Genomic DNA, 15,846 nt, shown 5'->3' with positions numbered 1-15,846 from the left:
GTGTCAGTGCCACCGGGCGGTAGTCATTGAAGCAGTATGGAGCAGTTTTCTTCGGCACAGGTATTTTTAATCCATGGTTTATTTTCAAATCTCAAATTTGACCTGTATCTTATTTTTGACAACATAACCAACTGTATTTGTTACATAAACTATAATTAGATCTATTTTCAGTTCAAGCCAGCTAGACCTATAAGTTATTTGTGGATGAAATAAAAGTTACAGAAGACCTGCATGTATTTAATTTGGAACGCATTGTGTCTGACCATCTTCCCGATGATTGGCTAGGACGTGGTTTTCTTTCATTCGTCACTCTGATTGGACGAGACTCCAGTTTTAAAATTTCAGCGGGTGGAGCTGCCTGTCTGTTTTCGACTGCGTCAGCGAGGTAGACTAGACAACTCGTTAATGAAAGGTTTTGAATGCAACACTGTGAGCTGCGGGACATTTGTTGTGGTTTAGAACTCACAAAGGCAGCAGAAGTAGCATTGCCGAAGCCATGTCTTTTTCACGGGCACCTGTGAAACGATTTAATGATGAAATTGGTAAGTGTAACGTTAACTATTTACATACCCAAGAAGATACTAACGTTAGCTATCCTGTCGTTAACGTTAGCTTTCTTGGAAGGAATTAGCAAACAAACAAGACGATAGTAACGAGAATGTTCAGCTATCTAACCTAACAGAAGTTGCACATGAGTAACAACCAATCTGTCAAACTTAGACGAGTAGTTAGCGTTAGCAAAAACGTTAGCAAGAGCTAAAAAGGAGTGGTTCGGTAACGTGACCTTAGTTGGTCAACGTTGCAAACTTGTATCAAGCAGCATAAGAATTACTTTTTTTCTGGAAAACCTATTGCGCTTTCATAAATATGACCAATGTACATTTATTTTAGGTTGCGCCCCTGCTCCGGGCACATACGACGTGAAGACTGGTGGAGCCAAGGCGGGTGCTGTTTCATTCCAGAAAGCAGAACGCTTCAAGCCCGTCAAACGTGAGTTCCAAGACTTGTCACATCCTGTTGGATTTCATCCAGAATCTGCTGTTACTTTTGTACAGCTACATTTTGAGCAGCATTTGATGTTGCTTCATAATGGACCTGGTAAATGATACCTGTCTCTTTCATCTTCCAAATAGCTGACGCTGCCGCTGCACTACAGTCACCGAGGATGGATGTTCCTGCCTCCCCAATTCGTCGAACAATGTCTGTCGACGGTTTGGTAAGGGAATACTAATGTGATTGTAGCAGCTCCATAAAAAAACAACAGCAGTCTGAGGTTTTAATTTGTCTTGCAGTCTGAGGCAGCAAGCGCCAAGAAAGAAAAGGCTGGTATGTCCATACATATGAAGCAACAGAAACTACTGGAGAAAGAGGTAAGTCTTTTGCCAAACTGAACAGCTGCACATAAGTCACAAGTTCATCAGTCGATATGGAGAAGGCTTGCTGTTATAAAGCGGTTTTCACAAAGGGTGAGATTGGCTTATTCTAGATTATGCATTTCAAAATACCCGAGCTGGGGTTGTCTGGACCACACCTTAGACAAATATTATGACGCCTTTTTCAAAACTCAAAAATTTCAAAACTTGAATTTCCCCTTGGGGATCAATAAAGTATCTATCTATCTATCTAAAACTCTATAGCTGATCATACAAGCTACAGTATACAACACACAATGAAGTTGTTTTTCCATACTTGGATTTTAGTCATATCCTAGTGTAAAATCTTTTTATTTTTTTTCAATGGTGATTTTTTTTTTTTTTTTTGCTGAAGTTCTCTTTTAGTCTAAAACTGCACTTTATCAGCGCACCACAGTTAAGTTTAAATGTTGAACCAGAAAGTACATGAAAGTACTGTTCATATGCTCTAAGTTGCTTTGGACAAAAAACATCTGCAAAATACTATAACCATAGCCAAGCATCGCTCCAACATGGCTCTTGCTGCTCTCTGCAGATCCGGTCTCTGGTGCAGCAGAAAGGGGAGCAGGACCGCCAACTGCATGCCCTGGAGGAAGAGGTGAAGAAGCTGGAGGCCAAACTGCTGGTGGCCACCAGAGAGAAAACGGGCCTGGCCGCCAACGTGGCCTCACTGGAGAGGCAGCAAGGAGAGCTGAAGAAGACCAACGAATTCCTGAAGAACAAGGTCAGGGCTACACATGGTCATTTGGCTGTGGCACTCTAATGTCAGCATGTTAACTTAATTTACCTGTTGGTCAGTAGGGCCAAAAGAAGGCTACTACTACCACCAAGGTCATGAGTATTTCTTCCGTGGCACACACAGAGTGATAACAATATGTGCATTACTTCTATTGAAATGTTATGACAGAATTATTTCAACTGTTTACATTCTACAGACTGTTGTTGTACTGAAAGATCTGGTATTTGGTGTAAAGTGTTTTTTTTTTTTTTTTTTTGTATATATGCTTTTTTTATATGTTCCATATATATACTTCTGAATCCTCCAGTTTTCAGCTGACACATCAAAGAAAAAGATCAATGCTCTCAGTATGGAACTGATGGAAGCAAGGAATAAACTAGATGCCAAAGATAAGGTAAAACTGCTTTCTTCTTAAACTGTCATGATACTACTGTCAAGGGGTTGGAAACAAAGTTTCCAACAGAGTTCCCAGAAGTTTCCCACAATGCATAATGTCATGGACATGCATAACAATACTTAGTTATTGATTTATTCTTGTGCTTATTTATTATCACCAGGAACTGAGTTTCCTTCAAATAAGTCTGGAAGGCAAAGTCAAGATTTTAGAGGCAGATCTCTCAGCTTCCAGGGCCACACTCGCTGCCCTCAAGGAGAGAAATGACGACCTGGGTGAGTTTGTTTAGAATAGGAACGAGGTTGTGAAATACTGAATAGAGTAGCCATGATGTAGCGTTTTCAAGCCAGCAATTTCATTTGGATCTAAACAATCAACCTAACCATAGTAGTGGCAGAGACGGTTGATAAAGCTTTAGAATTAAGTACACAATTTTTGGTAGTGGCCATAGCGGTGGCTTTATTAATCTATTTAAATAATTTTACAACGTTTCCAAGATGTTAGTATTTTTTTTTTACACTAGGAATCACATACTACAACATATATTCATACCGGCACGATCAAATTTGAGACTACAGAGTTTTATTTTAGCATGGTTTTCCTTCGTAAAAGAGACCTGCATGTAACTTAACAGCATGCGGTTAAAATACGGACATGTCTTGGCTTTATTTTGGAGGCAAAAACGCCACTCACTCAAACAGCTGTCAGCATTTCATAAGATGTGAAACAAAATCCACTCGGATTTTGTTTCTTACTGTTACACCTGACAGGGAATCCGTGTAATGTGGCTAAGAGGCTGCCTAGAAGGTACAACACATTTAAACGGCTATAGCCTACATTTAAAAACAATGTTTGAGGTAGAAACGTTGCCACATGTCTATATGCAATGCTCTCGATGCCACTTGGAAAGTTTGTTTAGATCCAATGACACTGCAGTCATGGCAACGGAGCGTCACACTTCGGTACTCTATTAATAGACACTAAATCTTTACATATGTTGTTTGTCTCATCTTCAGAGGACCTTCACAAGGAGACAAAGTCACATAACAAAGAGCTTGAAACAGAGATGGACAAACTTCATGGTAACTAATATCAAGTTTTCACTTTGTTTATTCAGATCAATTTGTGCTGTAGGTATCTATATATATTTTTTTTTCTTCTTGATAGGTGTGATTCAGGAATTGAGGGAGGAGATCAAGGTTCTTCAGGAATACCTGGATACCGCCAATGAGGACATTCTGGTACTGGTTTTGTAGGTGTAGAAGTAGTAGTAATAGTAGAGTCTGTCTAGTTAGTATATGGTAATATACCACACCATTCAGTTGTGGAGTTTTCCTCTGGAGTGATGAAATATTAAGGCGAGACACTACAGGTGAATAGGGTGTAACTAGCAGATATCACTATGGAACTTCCCCAGTTGATTACTTACATTAACATAAAAAATGCAATACAAGTTTCCTGTAATTTAATGTGTAAATATACAACTTAGGCATTATGTAATTAAATATGCGCTGATTAGCATAAACTTAAAAAAACGAAATCTGAACATTGGATAAAGACAGGTTTAAAATTATTTTTTCCATTGTGTTGACATATTAGATGAAAAGTCTTACAGAGGAATTATGGTTATTTCTTTTAGTTTTTCAGTAAACCAGAAAATACTGCTAATAGACAAAAAAAAAAAAAGAATTTCACCATGTTTTTACGAATATAAAATGCCATATAAATCAGGCTAGGAATTATGTCAACAAACCCCTCTGAAAAAGCCTTCTAAATATAGTTAGGTATAAGACTAACCTTTAAGTAAGGGATAATGTATAGAACACCGGTCATTATTGAAAAAATAAGTCCCGACGGGGCGAACCGGACCCCGACGCGCAGCGGAGGGGTCTTGTTCCGCCCTGAAGGGTCTTATTTTCCTAATAATGACCGGCGTTCTATACATTATCCCGCTTATTACACGGCTACTTGCCAAAACGAAACAATAAACTCCCCACGATATGACTTTGGCCTACATAGCCTAGCTATAGCCTATTTGTTACCGTTCATCGTGGCTTTTGCTGAGAAACAAATAGTTCGCAACAACACACACTGAACTTGAGTCAAACATTCTTTAGAACACAGCTGATCAACCGTCTGCTTTTCTCTTTTGAATGAAGTTCCAGTAGTTGCGAAGTGATATGAAAGACCTGAATTAGAATCACAAACTCCGTTGCCATTGACAGCAGTCATTATTTTTTTCAGAGGTCCTTTAGGTAAGGGTTGATGTATATATAGGACGCCGGTCATTATTGGGAAAATAAGTCCCGACAGGCCGAACTGGACCCCGACACGCAGCGGAGGGGTCTTGTTTCGCCCTGAAGGGACTTATTTTCCCAATAATGACTGGCATTCTATACATTATCCCGCTTATTACACGGCTACTTGCCAAACAAAACAATAAACTCCCCACAATGTGACTCTTTAGCCTACATAGCCTAGGTTATAGCCTATTTGTTACCGTTTCGTCGTGGCTTTTGGTGAGAAACAAATAGTTCGCAACAGCACACGCTGAACTTGAATCAAACATTCTTTAGAACACAGCTGATCAACCGTCTACCAGAGAGGGTTAAAGTGGATCTTTGCATCTACTTTCACTTTTGAATGAAGTTCCAGTCCTTGCGCAGTAATATGAAAGACGTAAATTAGAAGCACAAAGCCAGGGTGTCCGCAGGGTTGTGAAAAGTATTAAAAGGTAGTAAATGAAATTAGCCAAATTTAAGGCCATTTAAAAGTATTAAAAAGTAATAAACGTCACTAACTATGATGTTTTCCATTTGTGTTAAGTGCAGGCCTATCTCCTAAAAGTCGCGTGAATTTATTTATATTATATTATATTATTATATGTGCGAGTAGGACCTGAGCGATATGTCAGTGTGCGTTCGCGGTAAAAACTTTTAGCGCCCCCCTCAAACTCTATGCTCAAAATGGATATAAGGCTGGCTTACTGCCTAAACTTGTTGCCAAAAGTTCGCTACCATTGACGATGTCATGGGAAATTTTATTTTTTCGGACATTTGGTTAGAGGACTCGAGATTCAAAGACTGGCTTAGGCTAGTTGGCAACAGCCAAGAGGCTTATTACCACGCCTGTAAAAAGACAATAAATGCCGGGTAATAAAGGGAGTGAATGCCGTCAGGTCACATATGGAGTCTACCAGAGCCGTTTTTCTACCGAAGAGTCGACTGCCTGGCTCATCGGCCACGTAGGGCTACTGTCTCCACATAAATATGCGTCATTGAAGCTATCAGTATGTCTACGCTACCAGCTGTCATTGTCATCCAAAAAAGTAATCATTTGCGCCATCGAGTTTTCAATGACTGGTTGTAAGAGCAGCAGACATAGCCTAAACTAGGCCTACATACATACAGTATCACAATAACCCATTTTCAAATTAAAAATCCCCATAAAGGCAGAATGCCTTTTCATTCAAACAAATATATAATTAAATGAAATGGGGGGGAAAAACAAGAATATAACATGTAAACATATGCACATGTTATAAGGGGTTATTTGCAATGAGCTGCCTTGACTACAGAATAGAGGTTAAATATAGGCCTGCTAGTGTTGCTTTGTTTAGGCTATAAGATTTAACATTTTCTACCCTCAGTAAATGTCATGTTAAAGTTAGTTTAACAGGTGTTACCTTTACATTATTCAAAGCTTGCTCAGGAGCTATAGGGTTACTCCCTTGATGTAGTATGTGATGAGATCAAAGTCCCAATAGATTGCTTAAAATTAGTTGAATATAATAACCTGTGTAGGTTTGTATAGGCTGTATAGTAATATGCTATCAATATATTATAATATAATATATTATAATAAAGTCAATTTGTCAATTAGTTTCCACAAAATTCCCCAGAAGTCACCATTTAAGGGGTTATTTTTCAAAACTTTCGTCACAGGGACCATGCAGGCCCAAAAGTATTTTATCACATGGGGCCCACATTCTCCAGCAGCACCCAATTAATAATTAGTATTTTTGTCAAATGTGACAGCCTATTTTTGAATGTGATGCCTTGACTGGCAAATTATTTGAGACAGCAAGGGTGTGTGTGTGTGTACTGCGTATGGTCGTGGGCCTTTTTAGAAGAAAGTCCAGTATACCTTTTCTGATTTTCATTTGTCATTGTGTCTTGATTGAGATAGAGTGTAGTGCTGGAGAAGTGGTGTGTGTGCTCTTCCTACACATACAGTAACAATGAAATAACTTTTTTTTATCTTGGGTTAGGATTAAATAACAAATAATGTGTATAGGCCAGTGTTTTTATTGAAGCAAAAAAGGAACAAAGTATCCAGTAACTGTAATAATAGATACTTGATTTGAATAGTAAGCATTGCTACACTTTCTTACTCAGAAAGTTAAGTAACAAAAATGACAGTAATCTGTTACTTTATAATTTCGAAAGGTTGCCGCTAGTTGCAGCTCGAAGTCGTGTTGGTATTAAACAATATTGTGAAGGTATTAAAAAAAGGTATTAAATTCAACTTAAGAATTTCTGAATATACCCTGAAAGTTCATTTTCCTTGACAGCGGTCTGTTATACTTAGCAACAGTCTGTTATTGAGAATTAGCAGACCACCGAACATTGGGAAGGCCCATTCAAGTGAATGGAGCATTCTTCAGCACTCTGAAGAGCCGTGTAATAATCAGAAATAATGACCGCTAGGACTTTGGGAAATCCCATTCAATTCAATGGAGCATTCTACTTGCATTGTGAAGAGCCGTGTAATAGCTGTACATATACTGTAGGTGTCCATTCTTTCAAGCGAAATTGGTCAGGTCTATCGAATTTCTTTCATTTGAACGATTTGTCTTTGCAAAGGACTTGCGCAGCAAGCTGAAGGCCTCCCAGAAGGCCTTGGAGCAGCTAGAGCAGCAGAAGGAGAACGGCAGCGACGAGCTGCAGTCCTCCCAGCATGCCGTGCGGCAGCAGGAGCAGGAACTGGCTCGGCTCAGGGTGGTGCTGCGGCGCACGGAGGAGGAGCTGGATCAGCGCGTGGCTCACCTCGGGGAGCGGTGCCTGGTGCTGGAGGACGAGAGAGGTGAGCTCAGCTGGGGCACCAGGGGCTCGTGCCCATCGCTGCATTTCACAAACTGAGGGCGTTGTGGAGCAGGGGTAGAGTTGTCGCCCCTCAATCTGTCGGCCGGGGGTCGTGGGCTAGCCATTGCTTTGGTTAAAAGTGTGTGTTAAATATCAGCCACCTTTACTAAACACCTTCTACTGTAGTTTGGTTACCAGGATACCAAATGCAATTTGGTTTCCTGTTTGTGCAGTGTTAGATCTTATTGTTTGTGCTCGTGATGTCTCTGTACAGCCAGGACCCAGGAGGAGGGCCTGCGGCGCGTACAGGAGCTGAAAACGGAGATCGGCACCCTGGAGGAGAGCAGACGAGCAGAGCAGAGGGAGTTGGAGGAGCTGAAGGAGAGCCACAGCACTCTGGCCACCCAGCTGGGAGAGGAACAGGTAGAGTGGAGGAGAGAGGCCATCGCCTCACTTCTAATCCTCTCATTGGCCCCCGTTTACATGGACATGTTTAATCTGATTACAAACGGAGTAATGGCTCAATCGGAATAAAAATGCCTTATGTAAACATGTCAACCAATTGGATTCAGTCCAATCTGGTTAGATTTTCAATCGGATCAAGAGAGGTAGAGTACTCCGCTCTGATTATCCAATCGATTGAAAAATCCACTCATGTAAACAGGTACTGCAATTGTTGGAGTACATTTCTTGTTTCTGCGCAGGTGTTCCCTATGTGGTAATAATGCAGAGTGTCGTAAACAAATGAGTTTCCATGGCAGCAATACAACAATGAGCTTCCAAATGATTAAATGCTTGTTCCATGTAAACACAGATTTAACAGCAATCGATTTATTTAGCATTCATGTAAACAGTTCGGTTGACATCTTTAATCAGATTCATTTAAATCTGATTGAAAAAAAAACTTCCATCTAAATGCGGCTATTGACAAGGTTCCCATAGTTCATGGAATTTTACATTTGACTTCGAGTTGGAACCCTGGATTGGCCTCTGTCCCCCTGTTATCAATCCAGACAAAGACAGACACAGGCTCTGGCAGGCACTAAAGAAGGTGGTCATTCTTAAAAGTATCGGTACTAATAAAATTAGGTATTCAGCCTTAAGGAGCTTGCACACTGCTCCAACAAACACCAACAGTTGGGTCAGTGTGGGCCGGCCGTCTGTGTTTGTTGGCATTTGTTGGATGGAGACGCCACAGTGTGGACTGGCAGGTGGTTTTATGAACATTCTAAAGACTACCAACTGCATTTCCAATAGAGTACCGAAGTCTGACGTAGCGTTTCTTTCCATGATTGCAGAATCACTGGATCTAAACAAACTTTCGAAGTGGCTTAAATAGCATTGAATGTAGACATGTGGCACCATTTCTAGCTAATAAATTGTTTTAAATGTAGGCTATAGCCATTTAAACGTGCTTTACCTGCTAGGCAGTAGCTTACCCACATAACACAGATTCCCTGGCAGGTGTAATATAAAGGAAAAAAATTCCAGTGGATATTTCACATCTTCTCAAAGACTGGCAGCTGTTAAGAGTGAGGTGTTTTGCTTAAAAAATAAAGCCAAAATACGTCCGTGTATTTAAGGATTTGAACTGCATGCTGTGAAGTTATATGCAGATCTCTTTTACGGAGGAAACCCATGTTAAAATAAAACTCTGTAGTCACGAATTTGATTGTGTTGGTATGAATATATGTTGTAGTATGTGATTCCTACAGTGTAAAAAAAATATACTAACATCTTAGAAACGTTGTAAAATTATTGAAATAGATTAAGAAAGCCACCGCTAATGGTGATTTCAATGGTTAGATTGATTTGTTTAGATCCAGTGAAATTGCTGCCTTGGCAACGCTACGTCATGGCTTCGGTACTCTATAGATGCCAACTTTAGAATGTTGGTGTTTGTTGGAGCAGTGTGCAAACTCCTTAAGGCTGCTCTTGTACTACAAAAGTATTGCAATACCCTGAAATAAAAATGTGCAGCCGTCATGCCATAAACAGCGAGACATGGCTGCTAGTTTAAGTGATGCTATGGTGAAACATAATAATAGGCTAATATCAAGTTGGTTAGCACACTTGCATCTGAATCCATCTTGCTGATCTTGTTGATCTTGTTTGTCCCTCTCTGCCTCTCGTCCGCGTGGTGCCCAGGAGCGTAGCCGCTCGCTGAAGGCCACTCTGGAGCGGGAGTGGGACCTGGCGGCGGCGGAGCGACGTCGCCTGGAGGCCGAGCTGGAGGAGGCGCTGGACGAGCTCTCCACCCTGGAGGCGCAGGAGCTGCGGGGGGAGGAACAGCTACACAGCCTCCAGGGCTGCAACCAGGCGCTCCAGAGCGAGCTGGACCGCGCCAGTGAGCAGCTCCACAGGTCAGAGGTCACGTCTGCTGCGTGCGTGTGTGTGTGTCTGGTCATAGGCAATATGTGCGTTAGAGATTTTGCTACCCTAGAATAATAAGGTTCTATCTGTGTTTTGAGTAGTTCTGAGATATTGAGCTTCAAAGTTTTAGAATTCCATAGAGTTACATGGTAAATTGAACAAGTTCTTTTTGATATAAAGTCCAAATCTGTACAGAACTTTAAAAAACACTTCATCTGAACTTAAGAAACTTTCAAAGAATAAAAATATGTAAATAACTCCATTTTGACAAAAATGTCAGATAGAACCTTATTATTCTAAGGTAGCGATTTGCATGTAGATTGGGGGCAGCCGTGGCCTACTGGTTAGCGCTTCGGACTTGTAACTGGAGGGTTGCCGGTTCGAACCCCGACCAGTAGGCACGACTGAAGTGCCCTTGAGATAGGCACCTAACCCCTCACTGCTCCCCGAGTGCCGCTGTTGATGCAGGCAGCTCACTGCGCCGGGATTAGTGTATGCTTCACCTCACTGTGTGCTGAGTATGTTTCACTAATTCACGGATTGGGATAAATGCAGAGACCAAATCTCCCTCACAGGATCAAAAGAGTATATATACTTATACTTATTGACCTGCAATAATGGACAAGTGGAGAGGTTCGGGGTTGAATGTTATTTTGGTGTTGCGAGACCTGTTTTAGTTTGTCTGGTCATGGGGAATTTGGATGTGACATTTGCATGTAGACTGGCTGCAAGATATTTTCATTGTGATAATAGATAAGTGGATAGGTTAGTATCTCTTGGTTATTTTGGAGACTGACCTGTTTTAGTTATGTGGTGCTAGACAGCATGAGATTTGAATGTAGATTGACACTTTATGGGCTTCACTCCCGAGAGACAAAAGAAGAAGATGCTGATGGACGCCATTTGCTTTGTTTGGAATAATAATGTGTATGAATCCAAACTTGAAATGGGTTTGTCCATGCCTAGGCTGTCCCAGTCGGAGGTTGATCGGAGCGGTGCGGAGGAGCGTCTGTCTCAGCTGGAGGCTCAGCGGAGCGGTGCGGAGGAGCGTGTGCGTGCGCTGGAGCAGGAGGTGGCGCGGCTCAGCCAGGCGCTCCAGGAGGAGCAGCAGCGGCAGGGCTGCCTGCAGCAGACGCAGGAGAAGGCCAGGGAGGAGTACGCCCGGTACGGACACCCCAACACTCATCCATCCATCCATTCTGTGCATCCATCCATCCATTCTGTGCATCCATCCATCCATTCTGTACATTCATCCATTTGGTGTATTCATTAATTTATTCATCCATCCATTCATTCTGTGCATCCATTCTGTGCATTCATCCATTCAGTTCAGTCATTCATTCATTTGTTCAATTTTGAGTGTATTGATGCAAGGTTACTTACCTTTTGCTTTCCTTGTCTGTAGCTTCATATCTTTGTTTTTCTTGCTTTTGTGCGAAATCTAGAATGCTCCTGGAGGCCCGCACACAGCTGGCGGAGAAAGAGGAAGAGCTGGAGTGTGCCCAGGATGCCCACGGCCGTGCCCTCAGTGGCCTGCAGGGGGAGCTAGAACAGCAGCAGAGCGCGCTCGCAGAGCTGCAGAAGGAGAGGGAGGAGAGGAGCAAGGCTCTGGAACAGCTGGAGGAGGAGAGAAAGGGCATCCTGGAGGAGCTAGAGAAGGAGAGAAAGGAAAAGAGAAGTTCCATAGAACAGCTGGAGGAGGAGAGGGGCAAGGTGCTGGAACAGCTACAGGAAGAAAGGAATAGTGCCTTGGAACTGCTGGAGAAGGAGAGGGGGGAGAGAAGTAGCACACTTATCAGTCTAGAGAAGGAGAGAGAGGAGAGGAAAGCTGCCCTGGAACAGCTGCAGAAGGAGAGAGACGACGTCATGGAGGAGCTGGAGAGGGAGAGAAGGGAAAGGATCAGCTCTCTAGAACAGTTTGAGAAGGAGAGGAGCGATGCACTGGAACAGTTAGAAAAGGAGAGGAGCAGCACAATCGTCAGGTTGGAGAAGGAGAGAGAGGAGAGGAGTCATGCCCTGGAACAGCTAGAGACGGAGAGAGAGGAGTGGAAATCCACCCTGGAACAGCTAGAGATGGAAAAGGGCCGCATCATCGAGGAACTAGAAAAGGAGAGGGAGGTGAGGAGCAGTTCTCTAGAACAGCTAGAGGAGGAGAGGAGCAAGGCTCTGGAACAGCTAAAAGAGGAGAGGAGTAATGCACTGAAACAGCTGGAGAAGGAGACAGAGGAAAGAAGTCGTGCTTTAGAACAACTGGAGAATGGCAGGCAAGAGGGAGAGAGCATCCTGGCTCAGTTGGAGAAGGAGAGGGAGGAGCAGGCAGCATCCTGGCTCAGTTGGAGAAGGAGAGGCAGGAGAGGGCTCGGCTGGAGCAGAGGAGGAGGGACTCTGCAGAGGGGCGCTTGGGCAAGGCCAGTCGTCTCGAGGCCATGGTGGAGTCCCTGGAGGAGGGCTGTGCTGAGTTCCAGAAGAGGCTGGAGGAGTCGGAGGAGGACCGGAGGGTGCTGGAGGAGCAGATGGAGAAGCTGCAGCAGGAGAGGCAAGAGATGGAGACCAGGCTCACACAAGCCCTCCAACAGAGGTAAGAGAGCAGCCCTAACATCTGTTTTTAAGGTTTTCTCTGAATATGTAATTAGTTAAATAGACTGCAAAAAAAAAAGGAAATGTAATTATCAATTTTGTAATCTATTGGAATTGTAACCATCTATAGTCACTGATTAGTGAAAATGGTGAAATCCTAGTCACACTTATTTTTTCTCTCTCAATTTCTTCAGCTCAAATGATGCGGAGATGGAGAAGTGGAGAAGCCTGTATGAGGAGCTGTCTGCTAAAGTTCAGCCGTTCCAGGTAAATATCGCTGCATACTTTAATTTGACCGTCTAAACACTTTGAGTCTCTGCTATTGGCCTTGTTTTCCCTTTGAAGGGTTAACCCTAACCATGTGCTGATGAGATATTTATCCAGGAAAGGCATACTTTCACATTCACTGAGACTGACGATGGCACTCACACACTCTTAGCCCTGCTGTAAACTATCTGGCAACAGCTGAAATTGGTGAAAAGTTGAAAAATTGGCTTCAAGAGTCTTTGGCGTACGCAAATTTGCACGGATGACTATACTATCTGCTTTATAGCCCCCATCCATAAGCCTGCTGTACTGCCTTGACCCCAAGACTCGGAAAACAGACTTGACTCTATGGACGCTCATTCACACAGAGAAAGTAAATAATCAACAAACAAGGTCTTGCCAGGTAAAACCTGGATAGGCTAGACACAGAGATGGCCGTGCCGCCCCGTCTCAGCCTGTAACACTCGAACAGTCTTGACACTGGTGTATCTGTGCTACCTGGCCCAGGAGCAGCTGGATAACTTTGCGGCGGAGAGGAGTGCGCTCCTGAGCGAGAAGGGGGCCACACAGGAGGAGCTCACCCGGTTAGCCGACGCCTACGCCCGCCTGATGGGCCATCAGAACCAGAAGCAGAAGATCAAGCACGTGGTCAAACTCAAGGAGGAGAACTTTGACCTTAAAGAGGTCAGACTTCCATCATTTCAGTGGCTACATTAGTAGAGTTGTGATTGGTGTTGGAACTGGGGAAAAAAGTTCTTTATCATTTATCTTTAGACAGTTTTACATTTGCTGACTCTACATACATGCAAAATCAACACTTGATTCCTTTGATCATTTAACTTTTGCCACTCATGAAAATATTGTTTAACAAATATGTAGATTAGAGCTATAGATTTAATTAATATACCAATTAGTAAGATAAATATGTCGAATAATTGTGTGTGTGTGTGTGCGTGCAGGAGGTGTCTAAGCTCAGGTCCCAGGTCTCAAAGCAGAAGCGTGAGCTGGAGCAGCTGAGGCCGAGCCAGGCTCCACGTTTCGACCCCAGCAAGGCTTTCAAGCATGACCACAAGGAGAACCAGCGCCCCCCCACCACCACCACCCTCAAAGCTGGTAAGCGCCCATCAGCTGCAGCCCACTCCACACGGCCCAAGCAAATGGCAACCAACAGCCAGCCCAAGCATCTAAAGGTGAGGAGGCATGGGAACTCTTTGAGCAATGTTGCTGGGCAACCATATAACCGGTTCCATGTGTTCTGATTAGATGAAAATGTGCCTACTGCTGATTAAAAGAAGGAAACTAATGTTTGCCAATATCAATGGGAACATGCCAGAACCACAATACTCAGGAACAGTGCCCTGCAACATTGCTCAAAAAGTGGTCTTGTGTATCATCAGATTAACACCTGCTGGGTGGTGGGGACAGTCAGTTTAACCTTTTGGTCTAAACATTTAGCATTAGTTTTTATTTTTTTGTTATTCTTCTCCAGTGTATAAATATTCTCAAGATCATGGGAACATTACCCTACACATTCAATTGCACATTTCACATTCAATGCCCTACACATTCAAATGCTTGGAGACCTGGTGTTAGTGATGTATTGTGGGAAATGGTGTGACTGGTAATTTTGTTATGCATTTTGGAGAGTAACCCGGAGTAGCATTGCATACCCGCTACTCTATTGAGCAACCTTTTAGATTGGCATTGCATACCCGCTACTCTATTGAGCAACTTTTTAGATTGGCATTGCCAGCGAAGTTCAGCAATATGGGGACTGACATAGGCAGCGACATACAGGAATGTATATGTACTCACTCAGCCATTTCTCAGCAATGTTGTCTATCTTTGAAGCCTTTGCACTTTGAAAAAAAGTTGTGAACAGTTAAATAATAATAATAATATGCAGTGAGATGCTGATAGACCTGACTAACATTCATGCCTTCTTGTTTTTTTAGGCTACAGACCTGTAATTTAAAGGCAGAGTGCAGAAAAAAACTGGACAGAGAATTGATGACGCCAAAAGCTTGTATTTTGTTGTGGTTGCTCACACAAGCGGACATGATGGGAGATTTTTTTACATCTTACTTTGTTAGTGTGTTGTCACACTTCTGTCTTTTACTTGGCTATGGCTATGTACATTACATGTACTATATATTACACATGCAGTATGCATGTGCGTAAGGGCCTTGTCCTTTAAAATACACGTCAGAGTTTTGGCACGCCCCAAATGTGAGCTCTTTTATTAAACTATAAAAGCCTTGTTAATGTTAGAATCGATGATGTGACCATTTTTATAGCATTAATGAGACACTGGTTTGAAATAAAACTATCTTTTTACATACATGTACACTTACATCATTGGCCATCTCTTCTGTGCCCTTGATCAGAGCATCTGAGCAAAATGGCTAAAGGCTTGCAACAGTATGCAGACATTGTGGCATACCATGGTATGAAAAGGGACAAACAATGGTTGAGACATTTCCTCCTTTGGTAGTCAATCATTGAGAACATCCCTCTGTGCAGATCAAATGTATCCCATTAATAACTTACGATTTCAATTATTAAATAAAATGATAAATAAAATAGAATAGATAAAGGAAAATCATTTTTCACTTATCTCTCAGCTAATCTCTGACTTGCAGACATGCTAAACAAATACTGCATGCCATGAAACTGATGTTTTGAGATGGTCAACATATGACAAAAATCTCATACCCTTGCAACCCTAATTATGACTGCCAATAAAACCAATCTGGCTTTCTGAACTCTCAATAAGCCCACAGTGAGCAGTGTAAGAAAATGGAAAATATATAGAATTTTATTTATATTAGTATTCCAATATAAAACTTTATTTATATAAATGATATAGAATGTTTGGCCTTAATGCACTGTGTATGCCACATATACATTTTAAGATTACTAATGGACCATATATATGAGTCCATTTAAACAGCAAGCATGTTGTCCTTTCACTATGCATGCATTTAAATTGTTGCAAAC

The 15,846-nt window shown here is 42.3% G+C and overlaps 1 protein-coding gene across 2 annotated transcripts; it reads left to right on the top strand.

The window, feature by feature from the left end:
* The first annotated feature begins 364 nt into the window (after nucleotides 1-364).
* On the top strand, nucleotides 365-15,189 carry hmmr (hyaluronan-mediated motility receptor (RHAMM)). 2 transcript variants are annotated; one of them, XM_048232373.1, is made up of 19 exons: nucleotides 365-542; nucleotides 892-990; nucleotides 1,134-1,216; nucleotides 1,293-1,370; nucleotides 1,948-2,136; nucleotides 2,459-2,545; nucleotides 2,709-2,820; nucleotides 3,562-3,627; nucleotides 3,713-3,786; nucleotides 7,411-7,630; nucleotides 7,904-8,052; nucleotides 9,778-9,992; nucleotides 10,969-11,166; nucleotides 11,448-11,865; nucleotides 12,372-12,580; nucleotides 12,774-12,846; nucleotides 13,354-13,530; nucleotides 13,806-14,036; nucleotides 14,802-15,189. In XM_048232373.1, exons 1-19 carry the CDS (start codon nucleotides 497-499, stop codon nucleotides 14,814-14,816), a joined length of 2,739 nt encoding a protein of 912 aa, XP_048088330.1. In that variant the 5' UTR covers nucleotides 365-496; the 3' UTR covers nucleotides 14,817-15,189. The 2 variants fall into 2 exon arrangements, with proteins under 2 accessions (XP_048088330.1, XP_048088329.1); XM_048232372.1 differs by lacking the exons at nucleotides 13,806-14,036; nucleotides 14,802-15,189 and having other exon boundaries at nucleotides 11,448-12,580; nucleotides 13,354-13,501.
* Nucleotides 15,190-15,846: the final 657 nt, after the last annotated feature.

Source organism: Alosa alosa, chromosome 21 (assembly GCF_017589495.1).
Source record: "Alosa alosa isolate M-15738 ecotype Scorff River chromosome 21, AALO_Geno_1.1, whole genome shotgun sequence".
NCBI lineage: Eukaryota > Metazoa > Chordata > Actinopteri > Clupeiformes > Clupeidae > Alosa > Alosa alosa.
Note: the sequence above shows the minus strand (reverse complement) of the source record. Positions and strands in the feature narration are given on the sequence as shown.

Coding starts and splice junctions, on each gene's coding strand:
- hmmr (XM_048232372.1), top strand. CDS start 497: ATGTCTTTTTCACGGGCACCTGTGAAACGATTTAATGATGAAATTG. Junction 991..1,133: donor ACGCTTCAAGCCCGTCAAAC/GTGAGTTCCAAG, acceptor TCTTCCAAATAG/CTGACGCTGCCGCTGCACTA. Junction 2,821..3,561: donor GGAGAGAAATGACGACCTGG/GTGAGTTTGTTT, acceptor TCTCATCTTCAG/AGGACCTTCACAAGGAGACA.